The 19301-nt window shown below is 40.0% G+C and overlaps 1 protein-coding gene across 5 annotated transcripts in view; it reads right to left on the bottom strand.

Annotated features, from left to right (window-relative positions):
• Positions 1 to 3712: 3712 nt before the first annotated feature.
• The window catches only part of AFTPH (aftiphilin), a 36968-nt gene continuing 21379 nt past the window's right edge, over positions 3713 to 19301 (bottom strand). For 2 of the 5 annotated variants that reach the window (XM_074150145.1, XM_074150144.1), the window contains 4 exons: positions 16734 to 16794; positions 14996 to 15079; positions 10858 to 10981; positions 3713 to 4934 (listed from right to left, as the gene is read on the bottom strand). In XM_074150145.1, the coding sequence (XP_074006246.1) occupies positions 4790 to 4934; positions 10858 to 10981; positions 14996 to 15079; positions 16734 to 16794 (414 nt within the window). In that variant the 3' untranslated portion in view covers positions 3713 to 4789. Of the gene's footprint in view, positions 4935 to 7923; positions 7927 to 10857; positions 10982 to 14995; positions 15080 to 16733; positions 16795 to 19301 lie in introns of all 5 variants that reach the window. The other 3 variants (XM_074150141.1, XM_074150142.1, XM_074150143.1) reach the window with 3 other exon arrangements.

Raw genomic sequence — 19301 nt, forward strand, 5'->3', positions numbered from 1 at the left:
TAGCCAGGAGAGCATCACACTCTCCTGTGCCTTCCCCCGAGCTTCCACATAAGGCCATCTTTAGCTCTTTAGCCCCAAGAAGCAGGGGCCCTGCAGAGAAGAGTTGCACTAAACTACGCCGATTCAGAGAATAAATCTGTGCAGGGCACGAGGCAAGGACAGGGTGAAGACAGGATGATAAGAAGGCAACGACTGTCACATTGCAGACGCACGGCAGGACTGAAGCTGCAGTTCCAAATCACAGCAGCAGAGCTTAGCTTTTGAGGATCTGATTTTATACCTACAGTCTGGATTTATAACGTACCTCCATATTTAAAAATAATTTTTAAAAAGGTCTTCTAACACCTGGACTTGTATCGATGCTAAAACATGCACCAGTAGCTGCATTTAAACCCTTATGCCTGCGGTCCAGCCCTCTATCAAAAATAATTGATAGCGATAGCAGGCTGCTGCAACACACACAACCAACACTCACCCAACAGGTTTGCCACATTTTCTCCACAGTACAGTAACACGGAGACTGGGGTCTCTGAGGCTCAGTTCCAGATTTTGGAGAAACGCAGCCAGTGGGCACAGTGTGTGTGTGTGTGTTACTGTAATCCATCCCAGGCTTTCTCTCCTCTCCAAATGCCCCTGCTCCTCATGCTCGTATCCCACTTTCTCCACCACCTGCTCTTCCTATAGCTCTCCCAGCTGCCTATGCTCAGAGTCCTGCTTCACCTTCTTATTTCCCCTACTCAGAGCTTCTCCTGAGCTCTTGCTTCTTCCTATTTTCTTCCAGCTCCTCCCCACCCTGTTTTTAGCCTCCTGTTTCTCCCCATCTCCTTTCACTCTCCTAAGGAAGCAGACCAGGCTGCTTGCCACCTTCACCGGCTGCGCTCTTCAGCACAGAGGCCAGATTATGAAAAACTTCTCTGCTTTCGTAGCAGACATTCCTAGCAGGTGCCATGCAATTACCAGATGCCACATGCTATTATAAATTATATTCAAGTGTATTTTGCAACTATCCTGTATTTCCAGACTGCTCTGAAACTTAAGAGATAATTATGCAGAGGTAAAGAACCAGCACAAAGAAGTTGTACCTAGATGTAAGCGGCTGGGCCAAGGCTGAACCCTCTCACACGTGCTGAGCTAAGCCTCCCTCACATCCTTTAAAGGCTCCTAGATATTCAGCCCAAGCAAAGTGCTCCTGCAGTCCAACAACAAAACTTTCCACATGCCGATTTCATTATCGCGTAGAATTCTATACAACAATCCAGTGTGATGAAGGGTTAACTTCAGTACATGCCAATTGCATTTGAGGGCATCTACGTACATTGTTTGTCAGCTTTATTTTTGGCATCTCAAAATGAATCGGTCAAGCTAATGATATTCTGAGAAGGTCTTAACATTTCAAGTGCTGTGGGAAGTCCAGTGCTGCCAACACCTGCAGCAGGTGGTAAAGCTCCTGGAAAAGTCAGCGCCGAACGACTGAGCATCCGAGCACAGTCTTTTGGATAACAACAAGCAGAGTCCAGCTCTTCTTCGCAGTCATTTGGGGCCCGCAGCTCGCTTCATGGCAGGAGTTTTGGACTTTGCTTCGTGGCCACGTTCCAACTCTGGCAAATTGCATCTGAACCAAGTGTCCTCTGCCGCTTCTGTTGGCTGAGCACGTAAGCACCTCACTATTAAATGACACCGTTTCTCGAGTATATGTGATACACATCAACACGTCTGGTGACAACGCACAGCAACACGTATGTGCGGAAAGTATCAATTACCATCCTGCCCATAAACCTACTGGCAAAATTCAACTAGATAAGGCACCCCGTGTCAACGGGAACAGCGTGGAAGGATGGCCCCGAAGTGGCCGGATCTGCCAGACAAAACTTTCTGCGTGAGAACGAAGCTGCCCGTACAAGAAAGGGGGAGAGAGGACGAGGAGGCTGCCCATCCACCCCATGATCGACAAGAAAGAAGGGAGGCTTACGCTAGGAGACAAAAAGCAATGTTATGTTTTAAGGCAAGCAGCATCCACCTCCAAAGGCTGAATTTAGATGAAAGATTTATGTCTTTCAGCACTGTGATGGTCTGTGGGATGCAATTATTTTATTTTTTTGGCAGAAAGAACATAACCCCCCCCCAAACACACTCTAGGTAGTACCAGGTTTCACAGAAGTTTCACACTAGTACATCAGTCACAATAGAAATGTCCTTTTCCCTCTGCCATTCCTCTCCCCTCCCCCATCTACAGCGGGCCACCAGTCCGGCGCTGGGAGACTGGAAGACAAATGCGCAGCTGCCTCTAGAGGCAATTGTGAGGAGACTAAAGATCAACTCGCAGCTGGCACTTCCACCCCCACCTCTCCTTAATACTTTAGTCCACTTGCTGCCAGACAAGGATCATGAGTCAGCTCCTAAACATATTCTCCTCGAAACAATAGCTATAGCTCCCTACAGCAGCTATAGGCTACTCTGGCTCCAAGGGACACGCCGCGGTTAGGAAAACAAAAGAGCTGATTTTAACCTACAGCAGCCCAACACCAGAACTGAATGATATAATAAGCATACACTAAAGAATACTGCACTAAACCTGCAAGATTAGCAAAGCTAATTTTGACATGGAACCGGCATGAAGTCAGTGCTGTGATGAAAATCTGCAGAAGGAGCAGAGAGAAGTGTTTTTTGGGGATCCATGGTAAAGCAGATGGCTTTTGCATAAGCCTTTTCAGCTCCAACAGGGTGCAGTTTGATACCGTGGCATTGTACGCTGCAGCACTGACTGAAAGGCAAAGGAGCCAATTTAGCCTTTACAAATTAACTTTACCACAACTGCAGGAGCTGCGCTCTCAATTCTAAGGAGCCATCACTCACTGAAACTCCTGTGTTCATGAAGGTAGAGCTCCAGCACTCGTCTCTCAAGGATGTTTCAAGATTCCCTAGAAGGAAAAAGCTTCCTTCTGCAAGGACAACATTTCAGCTTGTCACCTAATGACATCAAGCCCAAACTTTAACTTTTCTGACTCAAGTGATGTCAGATGATAAAGAATTCAATAAAGAGGTAAGAAAATGCACTGGAGATTTTTCAGAACTAGATGTTAACCGAGGAACTGGTGGTGACCACTGAATGCTTCAAGTCTTCTGTGCACGTAAGTAAAGGTTAGACATGAGGAGTCTACGCCCATGCAAGGCACTCAAGAAATATTAGCACCCAGGGCATGCCTTACCTGCAGACAGTCCACCGACAGCCTCTGAAGAGATGTTGCTGAAAGAGCTATAGTGCAAGCTAACATGTTAGGAAACTCAAATCCTACCTTTCCGTTTTTATTTCTAGCTAAGAAATAGGCAAAAATCAGTTGTCCTTTCTCACCTCACCAGAATTTGTGCTTCTTACAGCCGAGTATCACCAACTACTCTGAACAAGCCTCTAACCCAAGATACCGACATGTCTTGAGCCACATCGCCCTACAAGCTGGCAGGCAAGCTGGAAAAGGAAATAAAAGACTCCATCACAACACGTTCATAGAGATGGGACAATTAAAGAGAAGTCTGCTTCTCCTTCTGCAGGATCCCGACGGGGGTGTTTCAGGGGTCTGCATAACACAAATGAGAAGGTTCTACTGTTAACGCAGTGCATCAACTTTACCATCAACAGAAAAGGGAATAATGTATACATTCTGTATAAAAAGATAGCAGACTATATACATATGTATCTTTTAAATTATTTTATTTTGTGTAAGCTAAAAGGAAATTTACACACTTAAATCTCAAAAGACCTTGGGCATGCACATTGACCTTTTTAGAGGTTCTTCTACATAGCTCTCTTTTTTCCATAGGAATTTCCCCAGACATTTACAACCCATAGTTTTTTACTGTATATACAGCCTAAAACCATAGCAATCTATGATTATGTCATTTTACACTGTGCAAAATCAAACAGGAATAGTGGTACAACAGAACATAAAAATTTTTAAACAGGTAAATTTCATTGTAAGACATTCATATAGTTTTGGTCCTTCTTTTCCAAATCAAACTGATTAAAAGCAGACAACCTTCTAATGACCCCCAAAAATCAAGTGTTTAGACAGAGATCCATAACTGGAACAAAAAATTACTGACAGCATACCCTTCAAAAGGCTATATAGTGACACAGCCATACTATTGAAGTTTAAGAACATAAAAACTGATCAGCCAACCAATCAACCGGGGTGGGGGGGAGGAGAAGAGAGGGGGAAGAAGAAAAGGAAAAACACATCTTAAGCTTGTTAAAACAGAAATGAAATTACTGGGTTTTAAAGAAACAACAATAACTGAAAACCCACAAAGGGACAATTTAACCTTTTGGGTTTTTTTTCCCAGCAACACTTATTTTAATATATGCAGGAAAGAAAAAGATGCTCAATGCAATCTGAAAACTTTTGAGGGGGACTTCACAGATTGTGAAGATTGACATTTTCATTATGTGTTTCTAGGATTTTTTTTAATTTTTTTTTTTAAACTTTTTAAAAGTTTTGTAAGAAGGACACCACCAGTGTATTTCACAAAGACATAAATGTATACACCCCAGCACAACAAAAAGAATAGATCTTCAAAAAGATTTACCCCCAATTATTTACATTTTTCTCTAATATAAATTTAGGACTCCAGTATGTAAATAAATATACATTATTATGTATACCTTTCTAGTGCTGCTTACCAACAAATCATCTGAACTTGATTTTTTTTAATTAAAGCAAGATTGCTTTTTATGACCCACAGAGGGGGGAAAAAGAAAAAAAAAATCAATAGAAAACGTCCAATTCACATCACTTTAGTCTACCTTTTCTTGGCAGCTTGTTGAAGGTGTTAATGTGGCTGGGAACATCAACACCTTGGCATGCATGAAAGTTAAGTCAGGAAGGCTAGAAATCACCTTGGCAGCCTCTTCACTAAGATGTTCTTCCTTTTTAGGCTTCCTGTTGAGAAGAGAAGAACAAAGTGCATTAATCCAGTACCTGATATCCCTTGAATCACTGAAAGAATCACTGATTGAAGCAATGTTCTGGCAGTTTGTCTCACATTGACAGGCACTTCTCTAAGTTACGTGAAGGTAGTCTGATGTTCTGATACCTACCTGCCTACCAACAAGATGTTAACATAGAAAGTTGGCAAAATGTTCCTGAATATTGTTGCAATTAGGAAAAAAAAAAAAAACAACAACCCAATCCTATTCAGATGCTAATTTTTATGTATTTTTCTTTTTTTTTTTTTGCCAGGCTCCAGCATGCTGCTCTGGGACCACTCGCTTGAAGAAACAACCATGCCCATATTCTAGGGATAAGACAATAGGACCATTGCTTTTAAACTATCTAAAATCCAGTATAATCTTTCAAAAAAAAAAAAAAAAAAAAAAGGAGAAAATCTTGAAAGGACATTAAGAAGTTCCTAACTTCTTAATTCTTTCAAAATAAGAAGAAAGGTACTTATGCTGTGTTTCTGACATGACCGTACTCAGATTAGACATCAAACTGCTCTAAGTCGAGATCCACAAACCCTTTTTCCCCCCTAGGGCTCAGCAGCAGCAAAAGGTGGCTCACAACTTGTAGCAACTTGCTTTGAAGTGTAGTAGTATGTGTAGCCATAAGGATCCATACGGCAGTTTGGGAATCACTGGTGTTTACTCTCCCTTTTACGTTATTCACAGGAATTTTCTGAGCGCAAATGAATAAAGAGGTCTGAATCTCATGTGGCTTGGTTCCCACTATTATGCAAAACCCTCACATTTCCTAAGTAAAATGAAGCCTGGCTTAGACTGCTACAGAAGATCCCCTCTCTCCTGCCCAAACATCCATACTTTACAAGCTTATCTTTGAAGAACGCTGCCTATTACTAGAAATACTCAGTTTTCCACCAAACGTTATTCCTGCTCCAAAAAGTGCCCGCTACACCCTGTAACGACATTAGAAATTCCAGCTAAATAAGCTCCCCCATCTTTGGGGAAAAAAAAAAACTCACCCAAAACCAACAACTCAAGACGAAAGGCCCGAACCAAGTAAACTGCCTTTCCCTAGAACACTTCTGAAATTTCCTGCCTATATCTTGTCTTAGCTATAAACTTTAAAATGAACCCATGAGAGGGGAATCGCCACTCTGATCCCAAAGCAGCATGTACTTCTATTTTCTTTTGTCAGCCCCATCAGGATTGTTTCCTGAACCGATCAGAGATCAGGGGAAAGCAAAGGGCTATGTCTTTGCTTCAGCAGCAGCCTCAGAATTTCAGCTAGGAGGAGTAGAAAAAAAGAGCTGAGTCAAACTCATCCTTGACATCACTGATCATTGTGTTGACACTGAACTATCACTTTTGTTTGCTACTTCAAATCTCCACTTGATGAAAGATCTCTAGATGAGGCAGCCTAGATACTTAATCTGACTTTCCTTCACTAGAATAGCAATATTTTCTTTTCTCTGCTGCAGTGGAATTTCATGAGCCACCGACTAGGCAGATTCCCAAATTCTGGAGGATAAACAAAGCTGTACACTGGATTTACTGAAGGAAGAAGCAGAGAGCCAGCATGTGCCTCCTCTAACAACCTCACAGTCAGCTCTGTTTGTGCTCGAAGGACTATCTCTGAGCTGTTGAAAGGTGGTTGTCACCCACCACTGTGTTATCAGGATCTGGTGCCACCATTAGTAATCACTTGCCACAAGCCTCTTAAAGGTACAAACTCCTGATGAACAAGGACTTACAGCTAACAAAAGAGTGTTTGACAGAGGAAGCCAAAGGAAGAGGGCTGACTCAGAGATCTGCATTAAAAGGAGTTCCTGTAATTGTTAATCAGGCAGGGAGAAGGAGCTCACACACTCCTTGCTATTTATATGCCTCTTCTTCCCCTGCTCAGCTGCAGCACGCTAAGAAATGGCACTGCTGGGTCCCAGAGGCAGTGCTGTATTTTATTTGGTGGTCATACACAGGACCTTTATCACGGGATGATGCTATTACTCTTGTTGTACTAGCTGGTCTCTGCAACGTCATGGTCAGACGTGAATCCCACCCCATCACGGAGGGCTGCCCTCCTGGCAGGAGGCCCTTTGCAATAGTTTATCTACTTAATATGGTCTGTAAAAAGTATCTATAAAGAAGGATAAGCTAACACATACAGCAAATGTTATTAAACTATGAACAAGTTACAGCTATAGATACAATCACTTGGTGATGAGGCTTAAAACCATTTTTTAAATCATCTCAGTACGGAGGGGAATGAGACAGCCTAAAGTCTCCATTCCTCAATGGAGAGAGGCAGGTTCTTCCAGAAGACAATAAAACTTGACACTGCAAGTTCCCTTTTCTGGGTAAGTCAGCACCTTCAGTAGCAAATATCACCAGAGCAAACCCTAAGGAATTACCCACTAACTCTCTAAACTTCAAAGACAGTAGCACCATCACTGGAGTCCGCTTTTACCCTTAAAACTTCCCAAACTGCCTAACAACTGTGATGCCTTTTGATAGAGGCAAGAGAAAGAACTATGTCAGAGGCATTAATTTCAGGCACCACTATTGCTGAAGATGTTCCCACTGTTAAGACATTCTTTTGCTAAACCTTGGTCTACGGCTGCAGAGCTTCTACTCATGTCCTCTTAGTTTCTAGCTACCATGGCTAACAGAATGGACACCCGAGGAAGGGGATTGTCAGCAGCAGCTCTACTACCTCTGTCTGCTGATTAGAGCAATGCACTTTAAAAATCACTCTCTAATTAAGAGTTAGCCTGCTCCATCCAACACTGCCCACAAGGAGTATTTCCAGTTTAAATGAGAGTTTCGGCCGCTTCTTGGAAAGGCATCAGTGCTCTGCGTTCCTTCAAAAAGGCAGCAGATAAACTTTTGATCTCTGCCAGTTCTGTGGAAGCGGGCAAGGCCACGGAGTCTCTCTGGGAGGAATGCTGCCCTGGATCCCTGACCTTCACCACCTACTGCTGCGGCCAAGGGCTCAGGCTCAAGCTGAGGGCGGAGTTTCCCCTCCTCTCCCAACACTCTCCTTCGGAGAAACTGACTTTTCCAGCTTTAAGAAATCAGTTTGCAAGCAAAAGACGGGGCTGCTTCAGACAAAGATGACTCTTCACATGGCATCCCACAGCTGAACAATGGTATTTTCACTCTAAACTTTAGCCTAAAGATTCTGAGTTGAGGCAAGGCACAGACACGGGATAGCCTTTGGCAACTAAAGTGGTGTTAAACCACTGGCCACATTTTCCCCTGGTCAGTTATCATGGATGTCTACTAGTCCCCATTTCCAAGTTGGTGCATCAACATCACCCTTTTTGAGGCGGCTGTACCCCACCCCTCCTGTTTTAAAGTCTCTAGTTCATTAAAAAAAAAAAAAAGAATAAAAATTTCAAAAGAAAAACAAATTTATTAGAAAAAGCTAACATATTGCGACACATTTGGCATACTTCCGAGATAAGGCCTTCTTATATCTCTGAAGGTTTCTAGCTAGAAAGACATAAAAATCACAGACTTGCAGTCAATTGACTGCTTTTCTTTTAGAGAGCATGAAATTAGAAAAGAGAAAAAAAAAAACAGTTGCAATTTTAAAAATTCAGAGTTGACAAAAACATACAAAATGTACTGAACACTGAAAACAGCTGCTTTAAAACAGCTAATCCTTGCGTGTGTCTGAACTTAACCGCAAAGTCTCGAGTCCCCAGCATCTCTCTATAGCCTGATCTGTTCCTACAGCACAGACCTATCAGTAAGCAATGCTTACTGAAGGAAGAGGAAAGAACTTTGACATCTGGATAAAGAGCTTTAACAGAGCAGGTAAAAGCTTTCAAGCCTGCCGTAAAAACCTCGGGGAAAACCCCCAAAACCTCTCATATCAAAAGTCAACACTATAGGAAAATTAAGGTCAATGCTCATTTTAGCAAAGCAGACTTCCCTGTTCCTTTGTAAGGAAAAAGCAAGCTAAGATATCTTAAAGCAAGCAAGCGGGTACAAATCCATGAATGGAAATAAAATAATTAATAATGATACATTTGGAGTCTGTATGTCCTTGCTGTGAATTTGTGGTTACTTTAAAATTAGACTTAGAATATATTACAAAAATATTTCAACTGAAACCATGTTTTCTAATTAGTGAAAGTCCAACTTTCCCACTAGTGTATCTTCAGGAGTACACGCACTCCACGGATAGAAAAATAGGCAATCCAAAAACCGAGACACAAAAATCAGCATGGAAGCGTGGAGTTCCCTCTACTGGTTCTCCCTTGAAATTTCATGCCTTGTTGACCTTTTTTATTCAGTGTTCACTTTGAATATTTTCACTGCAGGAGAACTAGCAAGATAGTTTTCTCAATGAAAGAACATGTCGGAGCGGGTACAGAGGAGGGCAATGAAGCTGGTGAAGGGCCTGGAGAATAAATTGTACGAAGAACGATTGAGGGAGCTGGGACTGTTTAGTTTGAGGAAGAGGAGGCTGAGGGGAGACCTCATCACTCTCTATAACTACTTGAAAGGACATTGTAGAGAGGTTGGTGCTGGTTTCTTCTCACAAGCAAATAGCCATAGAACAAGAGGGAATGGCTTCAAGCTGCAACAGGGTAGGTTTAGAATGGACATTAGGAAGAAATTCTTCACAGAAGGAGTGGTCAGACACTGGAACAGGCTGCCCAGGGAGGCGGTTGAGTCACCATCCTTGGATGAGTTGAAGAGTCGTTTAGATGTGGTGTTGGGGGATATGGTGTAGGGAAGAACTTTGTAGAGTAGGGTAGATGGTTGGACTCGATGATCCCAAGGGTCTTTTCCAACCTAGATGATTCTATGTTTCAAAAGAGCTCCTGAAAACTATAGCTTTAGTAATTTTTAGAGAGCCAGCTATGTCCCATCATTACAAATCACTACATTTGCCACGATTCTCTTCAACCGTGCCTCCTCTGTAAGCGCTGTGGAAATGCATCTACTTAGTTTGAGAGTGCTGAATAAACCCTAGAGCTCACTGACAAGTGAGGCTATGTTACTATTTATTAGTTGCAAAGCAACTAATATTTGCTGCATGTTGAGGCCTGCATTTCCTCAACAATAGAAGCCTTTTATTTGGTAAGAATCACTCAGCAATTCTTTAATGGGCACAGACATTAATTACATGTTAAGACAGCCCAGGTTCCTACTGCTAAGATACACAATTCCAAAAATAAACCCAAAGAATACAGGCTTATAAGTGGAGAGACAATTCTGTACCCATTCAACAGGCCCATGGAAGACATTTGACATCAAAAGCCTTTTACATAGCCTCTACTTATAGAAAAAGATGCACAGAACTTCACATGAGATCCACAAAGCAGAAAGGACATCCTAAACCAACTACACACTCGTTTCTTAACTTGCAATAGCAAAATGAACCCGATGTTTGGTCACTGAAGTTTTGACAGGTGCCAGAAATATATCGTAAGGGACAAATATTTTCATAATTATTAGTCCGTTTTATTATTTTACTTGGGGAACACTCCATATCTATTAATTACATGGAGGACAGAGGAGTCTCTTCTGTCAAGGTTCCAGGTCGCTGAACAGCGTGGTTCAGTTCAACCTTCCATTCTCAGGAATCAGCTCTGTTCTTCAGAAAGTCGCTTCTCCTAGTTCCTTTGACTCTAGCATTTCAAATTATGTCCTGGTGAATTTTTTCTTTCAGCTCATGAACTGTTTGCCATCTTATTTTAGGGTGCTACGTTAATTTGAAATATGAACTACAGTACGATGAATTTCATATTTAAATGGAATTGTTAAATTTAAGCCTTTTGATCATTCAAGAACTTCTGACCTAAAATAGCACACACATTCACTCCTCACATTTCATGCCACCCTTAGAAAAAGAAGAAAAAAGGTGCAACAAAGACTTATTTATTTACCTTGTGGACGTGCTTGCCTTCTCCACAGTTGACATGAGTCTTGCAAACGCATCAGTCACTCTGTTGCTTGCATTGGAAGTTTCCAGTTTTGAGGTTGTCAATTCATACAACTCGGGATCCACACCTTATAGTATAAAATGATAATCAGTGATGGTTGGAGGCAAGTACAGCCATAATTAGCCACAGACCAACTTGCTAGAGAATGTTTTCTGTAAACATCTGAATCATTTATAATTTCAAGATACACGAAAAGAACATGACAGAACATGTCTGTGTTTCTAAAAACGCTGCCTTTTCTCCCCACCCTTTTTCTGTAGCTTTTGTAGTTGTGCTACAAAACACACATACATGGGATCAAGTCTGGCATAGAAGGTCTCAGTCTAAGAGCAAACCAACCAAATTTGATTTACCTTTTAGGGCGAAACACCTTTAAAACGTCAGCTGGGTTAAAATGGGATTGTTTCAAATGACTGCAACTCAACTGTTTGCATTAAAAGAGCACTGCGTGTTAACAGGGACCACCTCTTTAACGAGATATTCCGACAACACTGGCATGCACTACGGTGCATTTAGTATCTTGCTTTTCACAAGAGGTTGTGTTAAAAAAAAAAAAAATTAAGTGAGTAAAAGCAGCTTCTATGATACACGCAAGTGGAATGGCATTAAAAAAGTTACATACTAATATCTATAACGCTCCCAAAACTTTTAGTCTATGCTTCCTTGTCATTGTTCAAGTATTTATAAAGCATCAAGTATCTGGATGTTTCAGCCTCGATTTCTGAGTTTCAGATATCTTAAAGTCAGATGCTGAATTTTGACATCACATACGCTGCAAACGGATTTCAAATTTTATCAGCAGAGGTCATTCTGAAAACAATGCAAACAATGGAAACTTGCACCCAAAAAGATACATACGTATGGGTGAAATTCTACCTGGTTAATATCAAGCATCACACCTCAGTACGTAGTAGCTGTAGAATTTAAGTATGATATTAAGATATGTTTTCTTTAAAAAAGTGTCTAGGAATCAGAATTATCAAAACAAATTAAGAGGAAAGTTTAAATTAGTGATATTCCTCTAGTTACTATTTCAGCTATTTTGTGCTTTGTGGGTTTAAACGAAATGTGCCTATGTGCCATCCACAATTATAAATATTTTTCAAAACCAGCGTAGAATTTTTGTACAGAAGCACCGTGTGTTACGGACACCCGCATTCTAAACAAGTTTAACACTAGCGCCAGCTGGTTTGGACAACACAGAAGTGTTTCATACCACTGCAGAACAAACGTTGGACAGGATGGTCCCATGCAGCTACCAAGTATAAAACCAGCATTTATAAAGTGATGCACTGATGACTTTACCCAGTTTACTTGCTTGGATCAAGACACTTTTAGAAGCATTTCTGAAATACTGCAAGATTACTAAATAAAAAATAAAAATGCCTGTGCCTATCATCCCGTCTCTTGCAGCCTGTAATCGCAGTACTACGTGCACAAACAGATGAGGTTGATAATCCTCATGCCTGCTTTGCGTGACATCTCCCCAGGCAGTGTCCTGACCATTTGTCATCTGCGCCCAAGTTCTCTGTCATTGTTAGGAAACTAAGCCCACCAAAAGATAAAATTAAGGAAATCATCTGGTGAAGCTGCAGGAGCTGGGAGGGGGAAGATTTGCTCCATATAATACCAGTTGATTAGAAATTGATCAGTTCTCCTTTCAACCTACATTTAAGTCTGCATTTTCAAAGTTAATTTCATCCGGTTTCATGCAAAACACCAAAATATGTACTGTCCTGAGACCAGTATACCAAGACTTTAAGTATTATCAGATGTTTACAGAACTTGGAAATAGGAAAAAGCTCAGCTATTCCATAAAATACCCACTTTCAAACAGGGAGAGGAAAACTTGAAGAAATACACTTTGACTCGCAGAAGCCTGTAAAATCCCATTAAGGTACAAATTGTAAAACTAATTGAAACAAGGAGGCCTTTGACATGCAACTCTGCAACCAATGTTAAATGCAACCTTATGAGTTACATCATTTAGATATTCACATTTACGGTCCTGAATTCATTTTCATTGTAGTCACTGCTCAATTTACTGTTCTTTAGGAACCTCACTGCTCAATTTACTGTTCTTTAGGAACCTCTTAGTCAGCTACATTTATGTTAAACTATTAACATGAAAAATAAAACAATACAGTAAATCTGTGGGAACATACTAGAAACGGGTTAACTCCCTGTTCATGACATAAAATGCAAATTTTAATAAGAAGTGATTTTGGCTGCTGATGAAATCAGGCTGAGAAGAATACAGCGTAGAGCTATAGTAAGTAAAATTAAGGTCTTCAGAGAAAGAACAAACTTCTATTACAGATAAAAGTTTCTTCTTTATGCCAAAAGGTCTAACAATTTGTCTTTCAATTATTTTAGTTATTTTTAAGAGTTGCATATTCTCCATTTTATTCAAATAAATTCAAATCAAAACTCAAATCATTAGAGAATATTTAAGGAAAGCACTGCGAAACCTTAATGAGATATTGAAGGAAAGTTAGGCAACCAAACCCCACACAAAGCTCCTAAACACACACACAAACACACGAGCTGCAAGCCAAGAAACAAATGACTTTCCCAGAAACAAGTCAGGAGGAAAGAAAAGCCAAACCAACAAAAACAAACCACAAAAAAACCAAAACAGAAACAAACAAAACCAAAAACAGGCACTATAGGGCATACCGGGGAAGGTGATAATACCTGTAACTTGATGAAATAACATCATCATCATGAAAAAAAATGCAATAAAAGGCTAATAGAGTATCCCTCCAGTAATGAGTTCAGGTGGGCACACAAGGACATACCCAAGTGCCCGGGCAGTACATGGACTGGGGACCGACAGCTTTTATGTCCATAGACTTGCACACACTCGTAAGAGAATCTGTAAGACTCAAGCATCATGAATTTGCTACCTATCGCGTCCACGACAAACCTGCCATCTTTCATCTGACAAATGCCATTTCTCACGGGTAGAATGAAAAGACACGTGGAATGCGATGCCGTAAAATTGCCTTCAATGATCAGATTTCAAAACTAAAAAAGCAGGTGTTTAAGAGCTAAAAATACAATAATTATAAGCACTTATTTGAAATGTGGGAAAAGCCCAAACCTCTTAAAAACTGATTTTTTTTTTTGTTTTTAAATTAAAATCACTAAGAGAAAAAAAATTCCTTCCTATGAAGAAAATTATTATCATGGCTTCAGGCATTGTATTGAAAGAGTATTTGCCTTATCTGCTTAACCTACGCACTAGGATAAATCCCCAAAACATTCCCTTAAATTCCCACAGAAAATTTATTCAAAGTGTAGGTTTTCACAAGCTCGCGCAAAATACTCAGAGCATGTCAAAACCAAGCGATAAATTAATTCAATTACTTTCACGTATTATTCATTGGTGAGAGTGGTGGTTTTGTCTCCTTTTAAGGGAGTAAGTTGCAGATAAAGTGTTTTGGTTTTCTAATCAACATTCATGAACTTCTGATGTCCCACAAACATGCAACTATCTTTTTTTTTATTATTATGAATGTTGTTAAAACACTTTTTCACTTTACCTTTAATATTAGTAGTTCCCACAAAGAAAAAATTTACAACCTTCTGGTACCAGCAAAGACCAGCAGGGCTTGGATGTATTAAGACCCGTAACTTTACATTCACATGTAACTTCCAATAATATCATAATCCTATGATTTGGAGGTGCTCAATTCAGAAGAGAGAATAAGCCTCATTTTTTGGGAATCATCACATCTGCAGCATTTTTCAATTTTTCTCAAGTGCTTAGAAAAGTTAATTTTCAAAATTTCTCATTTGAAACAAGTGTTTTAACATCTTATTTGCAAGAGTGTAAGAGCCATTCCTTCCTTCAGCACGTGACAAATACAGAGCTGACAGTGCCTTTTATATACCTCGCACTCGATACAAAACATGAGAAAACACAACACAGATTAAAGGAAAAATGCAGTAGAGAGACATTTTAGAGAAAGGCAACGTAAAATTTCTCCTTGTTTATAGGAAAGTCAAGTGATGTGCTCATGCTTTTTAGGAAGTCGTTATAAAATTACAGTTGTGGTTTTAACACTCTGCTGACCTGGGATTGTGGTGGTGCTGCTAGAGCTACTGTCATCCACGGGCCCAAAGAAATCAAGGTTCAGAAGAGTGGAACCTCCACTAGCTTGAAATTCAGTGACCGTGTTGGTAGGCAGCCATATAGAAGGTAAGCCAAGGGAGGGGTTTATGTGTAAAAAGGGGTAAGACACACACTTGAACATGCAAGTTATAATTAGTACTCAGTAGGCAATTTAAAAATTGACATGAAAACAATGTTTACAGTATTAGTTTGTACCTTCTAAAATGTTAACAACTTAATTCAGTGCACATTTCCTCATGTACAATGCAGCAAGGAAATCAACACTAGTAACTTTAAAATAGATATATTTATTTCAATCTAAAAATGAAAGAGAACCAGCACGACCCAGAGAGAAAGATGTGATCGGTTAAAGGGAAACAATATATAGGTCAATCAACAGTCAGAATATAGCAGGTTTTTTCTCCCCTCACTGAAATCAAAAGCCATTGTTTCATCAGGAAGACTTAGCAGATCCCCAAATAGCAAAGAACCAAAAAAAAAAGCTTTAAAGTTTTATTTAGCAGCTTTAAGCTATTAATTATCATTATCTTAAAGCAGTGTGAACACAGGGTAACAAATGCCACTCTTATATCCAGTTCCTCACTGGCGAATTATACTGTTCCCCTTTAGTACTAAAACAGAAATCAAACCAAGATACATTTTAAAGAAGTTGTTTGTTAAAAAGAAAGCGTGGTGATTGACTGAAGTAATAAGACACCAGACAACAGCAAAAGGGTCCATCCAGGCTTTCCTTCAGCAATGATATTGCTCTCCAAACTCCTAACATCCCACGTGTTCCCAAACACCACCAAGTGCAGTGAGAGCTGCAGTTTATTTTAGCCTGCTTTCCAACAACTCCTCTGCCATCAATTAATTGCTGTGACCAGGCTCCTCACAAAGGTATCGGTTTCCTTACAGGTTTCTAGTCTATCGATCAAACAAGTTTTGGAAACTTGTTTTATTTCCTTTGCGTGCACTTACATTTCTGAGACTGGAGGCAGTGGCACAACTCACTTTGCTATTAAAATAGACATAGGTGAAGGGTCTTTTATGTGACAACTATATACATTTACAGATACAAATAAGTACGTAGCTACCTCTTTAATTTCATATATTAGCTATAATTAGCTCTTCAGTGTAAGCAAAAGTGGTAACAGACGAAGTAACTTTTTTGAAATATAAAATTATCTGTAAATCTGAAAACTTTCAGTTCAAGAAGTGTATCTTTTGCAAACAGTTTGTGGTTAAAATATTGTGCTTTGAAGTAGCCACTATACACAAGTTTGTCATTCAAAGGATGTCTAAAGAGATAGTTTGTTGGTGAAAAATACTTTTAAGAAGTAAAACTTGTCAATCTAAAATGCTCATTTGTTCAGAGCTTCGTTGTAATCTGCAGTTATGTATGTAATGAAGTATTAATATTGCCACTGTGTCATTAGCATACAGCAGGAATCTAAAATAATACTTAACTTAGTATTTTTCAGACTACATAATACTTCACGTAAGGGCACAGTTAATCAGAAAGAAAGCCTGAATTTCCAAAGTTAGGAGTAAGAAATAAATATTATATATATTTATATATATGTGTGTGTGTGTATATATTTAAAAAAAAATAATAATCAGCAGATAGATGTTTGTCTGAACTTTGTAGCTTTCTTATCTCTAGCTCTGGTGCTAGAGGCTCTACGGAGAGACGTACCATCTAAAGGGTTAGTAAGGCCACTGCTACTCCAGTCAAACTGGACAGGTGGTAGAGATTCCTAGAGTTGAAAAGTCAGAAATCAGATTTTACAGTCAGTTCAGGTTACAACAATGCAAAGCAGTTCAAACAATAGATTCTTTAGCATCTAAATACTAAAAAGACAACTAAAATGAGCAAGCTTCAACTTTTGGGAGGTGTGTATTTTCATAACATGCACAAAAGATTCAAAGTGGATCTGTTCTACCACAGGAAGTCTCATTAAATTCTGAACAGTACAGATTAGGTAACTTCTAACTCAAAGAGGATTTGCAAATTAACTAAAACATATGAATTGGATAAAGCAAAAACCCTTAAGGCATAGTTAAAAGTTAAATGACTATTACTTTAATGGAAGATGAGATATTTTGCATAAAAAGTTATGTATACACAACTACAGGACAAATTTAGAATAGGGTTATTAGTGAAAGCTGTCTGGACATCCATGCTTTGTCCTGATTATATACAAAAATCAGTTATTTACCATCAAACAGCCCATGATTCTTGTGCTTTATTTTGCTTTCAAGACACATAAACCCTCCATGTGATAGACAAACCATCAACATCCTCCCCACTCCCTTTAAGAAAAATAAAAAATAATAAAAATCCTGTGACTTATTACCCTTTAGCAATTAACTCATTCCAATATATAAAGAAACCATTGGTAACAACACTTGAAGAAGAGGAGAATGGAAATGTTGACTCCTTCTGGAAGCCCATCCTTGCCTTTTCATTGCCTCTCGTGAAGCCTTTTGCTCACAACCAGGTAAATCACACAAGCGGCAGGGGCCGTGCTTTAGGGGGAAAAGCGTGTTCTGTGTTCTCAGGACACAAACTGGATGGGACAGTATCAGAAAGGTCTGAAATAAGTTGATCTTTCTACTTCTGCACGTTACGTTTCTGCTGCCTCCCCAGTGAAGGCAACTTGTCAAGAAGTACCGGGGAAGGATGTGCCTTCAGGTTCTAACAGAACCATCAGGCTTATGGGAGAAAAGCAATGGAATTGCTCTGCAGCATTATTCAAAGTGCATCATCAGATGTCAAGTTTCCAGCGGCCAAGACCACTTTTGCTTTTGTAGAAAGTCAGGCTTTAATTTTATGTTTTCTTTTAAAACTGTCAACTCTCCAAGACTGAAAAAACAGGCACATTCACGAATCAAGCCACTAGCAACCTGAGCTAGTTTTGTACAATTAAACTAACCGTAAGAGGCTTTTGCCAGGTGATAGATGTTTGCAGAAAGAAACATGAAGGGAGCTGGAAATTACTGTGTTTACTTATAGCAAATGCCTAAAAAAATTATATATATATAGAGCTTTCCTACCTAATGACTTGGAAATATTTCCAGTACTGAGCACAACTAGAAGGGTACTGACTCCATGGAGCTCAGGGAGCTGATGCCGCACTTTTTACTTTGGTAATGAAATTACCAGCACTGAAATGATTTGCATGGAAATGTAACGTTAGCAGCAGGGAAAGCTACACCTGATGAAGTAACCATCGCCAGCAATCAGTAGCTTGTTTAAAGTTTCTCACATCTAAAATACATTAACACTAAAAAGGGTTTGTACAGAAAAAAACAAACAAACAAACAAAAACCAAAACAAACCCAGAAGCGAGTATGACAATTTAGTAGCTTTCTGCCCTGAGGAAAATGAACTCAAATTGGAACAAAGTAGCTTCCTACCAACTCCCACTTCCTGAGGAAAACGCCCACTACATTTTGTGTCACAAGACTGAGGAGTGTGACAGAACCGCATGGAAAAGGCAGTACCACTGGCTGGCAAAGCTTTGCCCTTTAATGATTACTTGATTCTCAAATTTGCCAAGGAGAGGATAAAGGAAGTGATGAATTCTTCCTAAAATGGGGGGGGGGACACGGGAGAAATGATCTGACTCCAAATCAGTAATAGTATTTAAGTGTATTAGCATGGTCTGTGGGATGAGGTGACTCTGCTGACCCTGTGGAGAGGGAGGTGGCAATAAAGCAAACCCCGTCTATAGAGGACACTGGCAGACCCCTGTCTGTGCCACAGCAGAGCAAAAGGAGAGGGCAGGGATAAAAGCCAATTAACGAAAAAGGGAAAATTTTCTGTTTCTAGTGACCGGGGCTCTAAGAAAGCTCACTATACCAGGACACCCGAACACAGCATGGATGTCTCAGGCACTGGGAACATGCCCTGCAAATGGGAATATAGTGGTTTGTCTTTCAGAGATTGCAGGGTTGCTGGAGTGCTGCATCTACAACCAGGATTTTAATAACATGCTTTAAGGAAAAGTGCCCAATTTAGAAGGATATCGAGAATCAGGGCAAACTGCTCTCACTCCTCCCTCAAGCATAGATCACCGGACACAGTACAGAAATGAAAAAGTACCCTCAGCTGTCAAGACTCCTTCCTTACTGCGAAGGAAGTAAGAAAGAGGAAACTAAACTGCCTGCCGCTTTTACCGCATCGTATTTCACCTTGATAAAAGTGAGAGATGTTTTCACACAGTAATTTTAGAACGGTATTATGTAAGAGCTTTTATAA

The sequence above is a fragment of the Numenius arquata genome, chromosome 7 (assembly GCF_964106895.1).
Source record: "Numenius arquata chromosome 7, bNumArq3.hap1.1, whole genome shotgun sequence".
Classification (NCBI taxonomy): Eukaryota; Metazoa; Chordata; class Aves; order Charadriiformes; family Scolopacidae; genus Numenius; species Numenius arquata.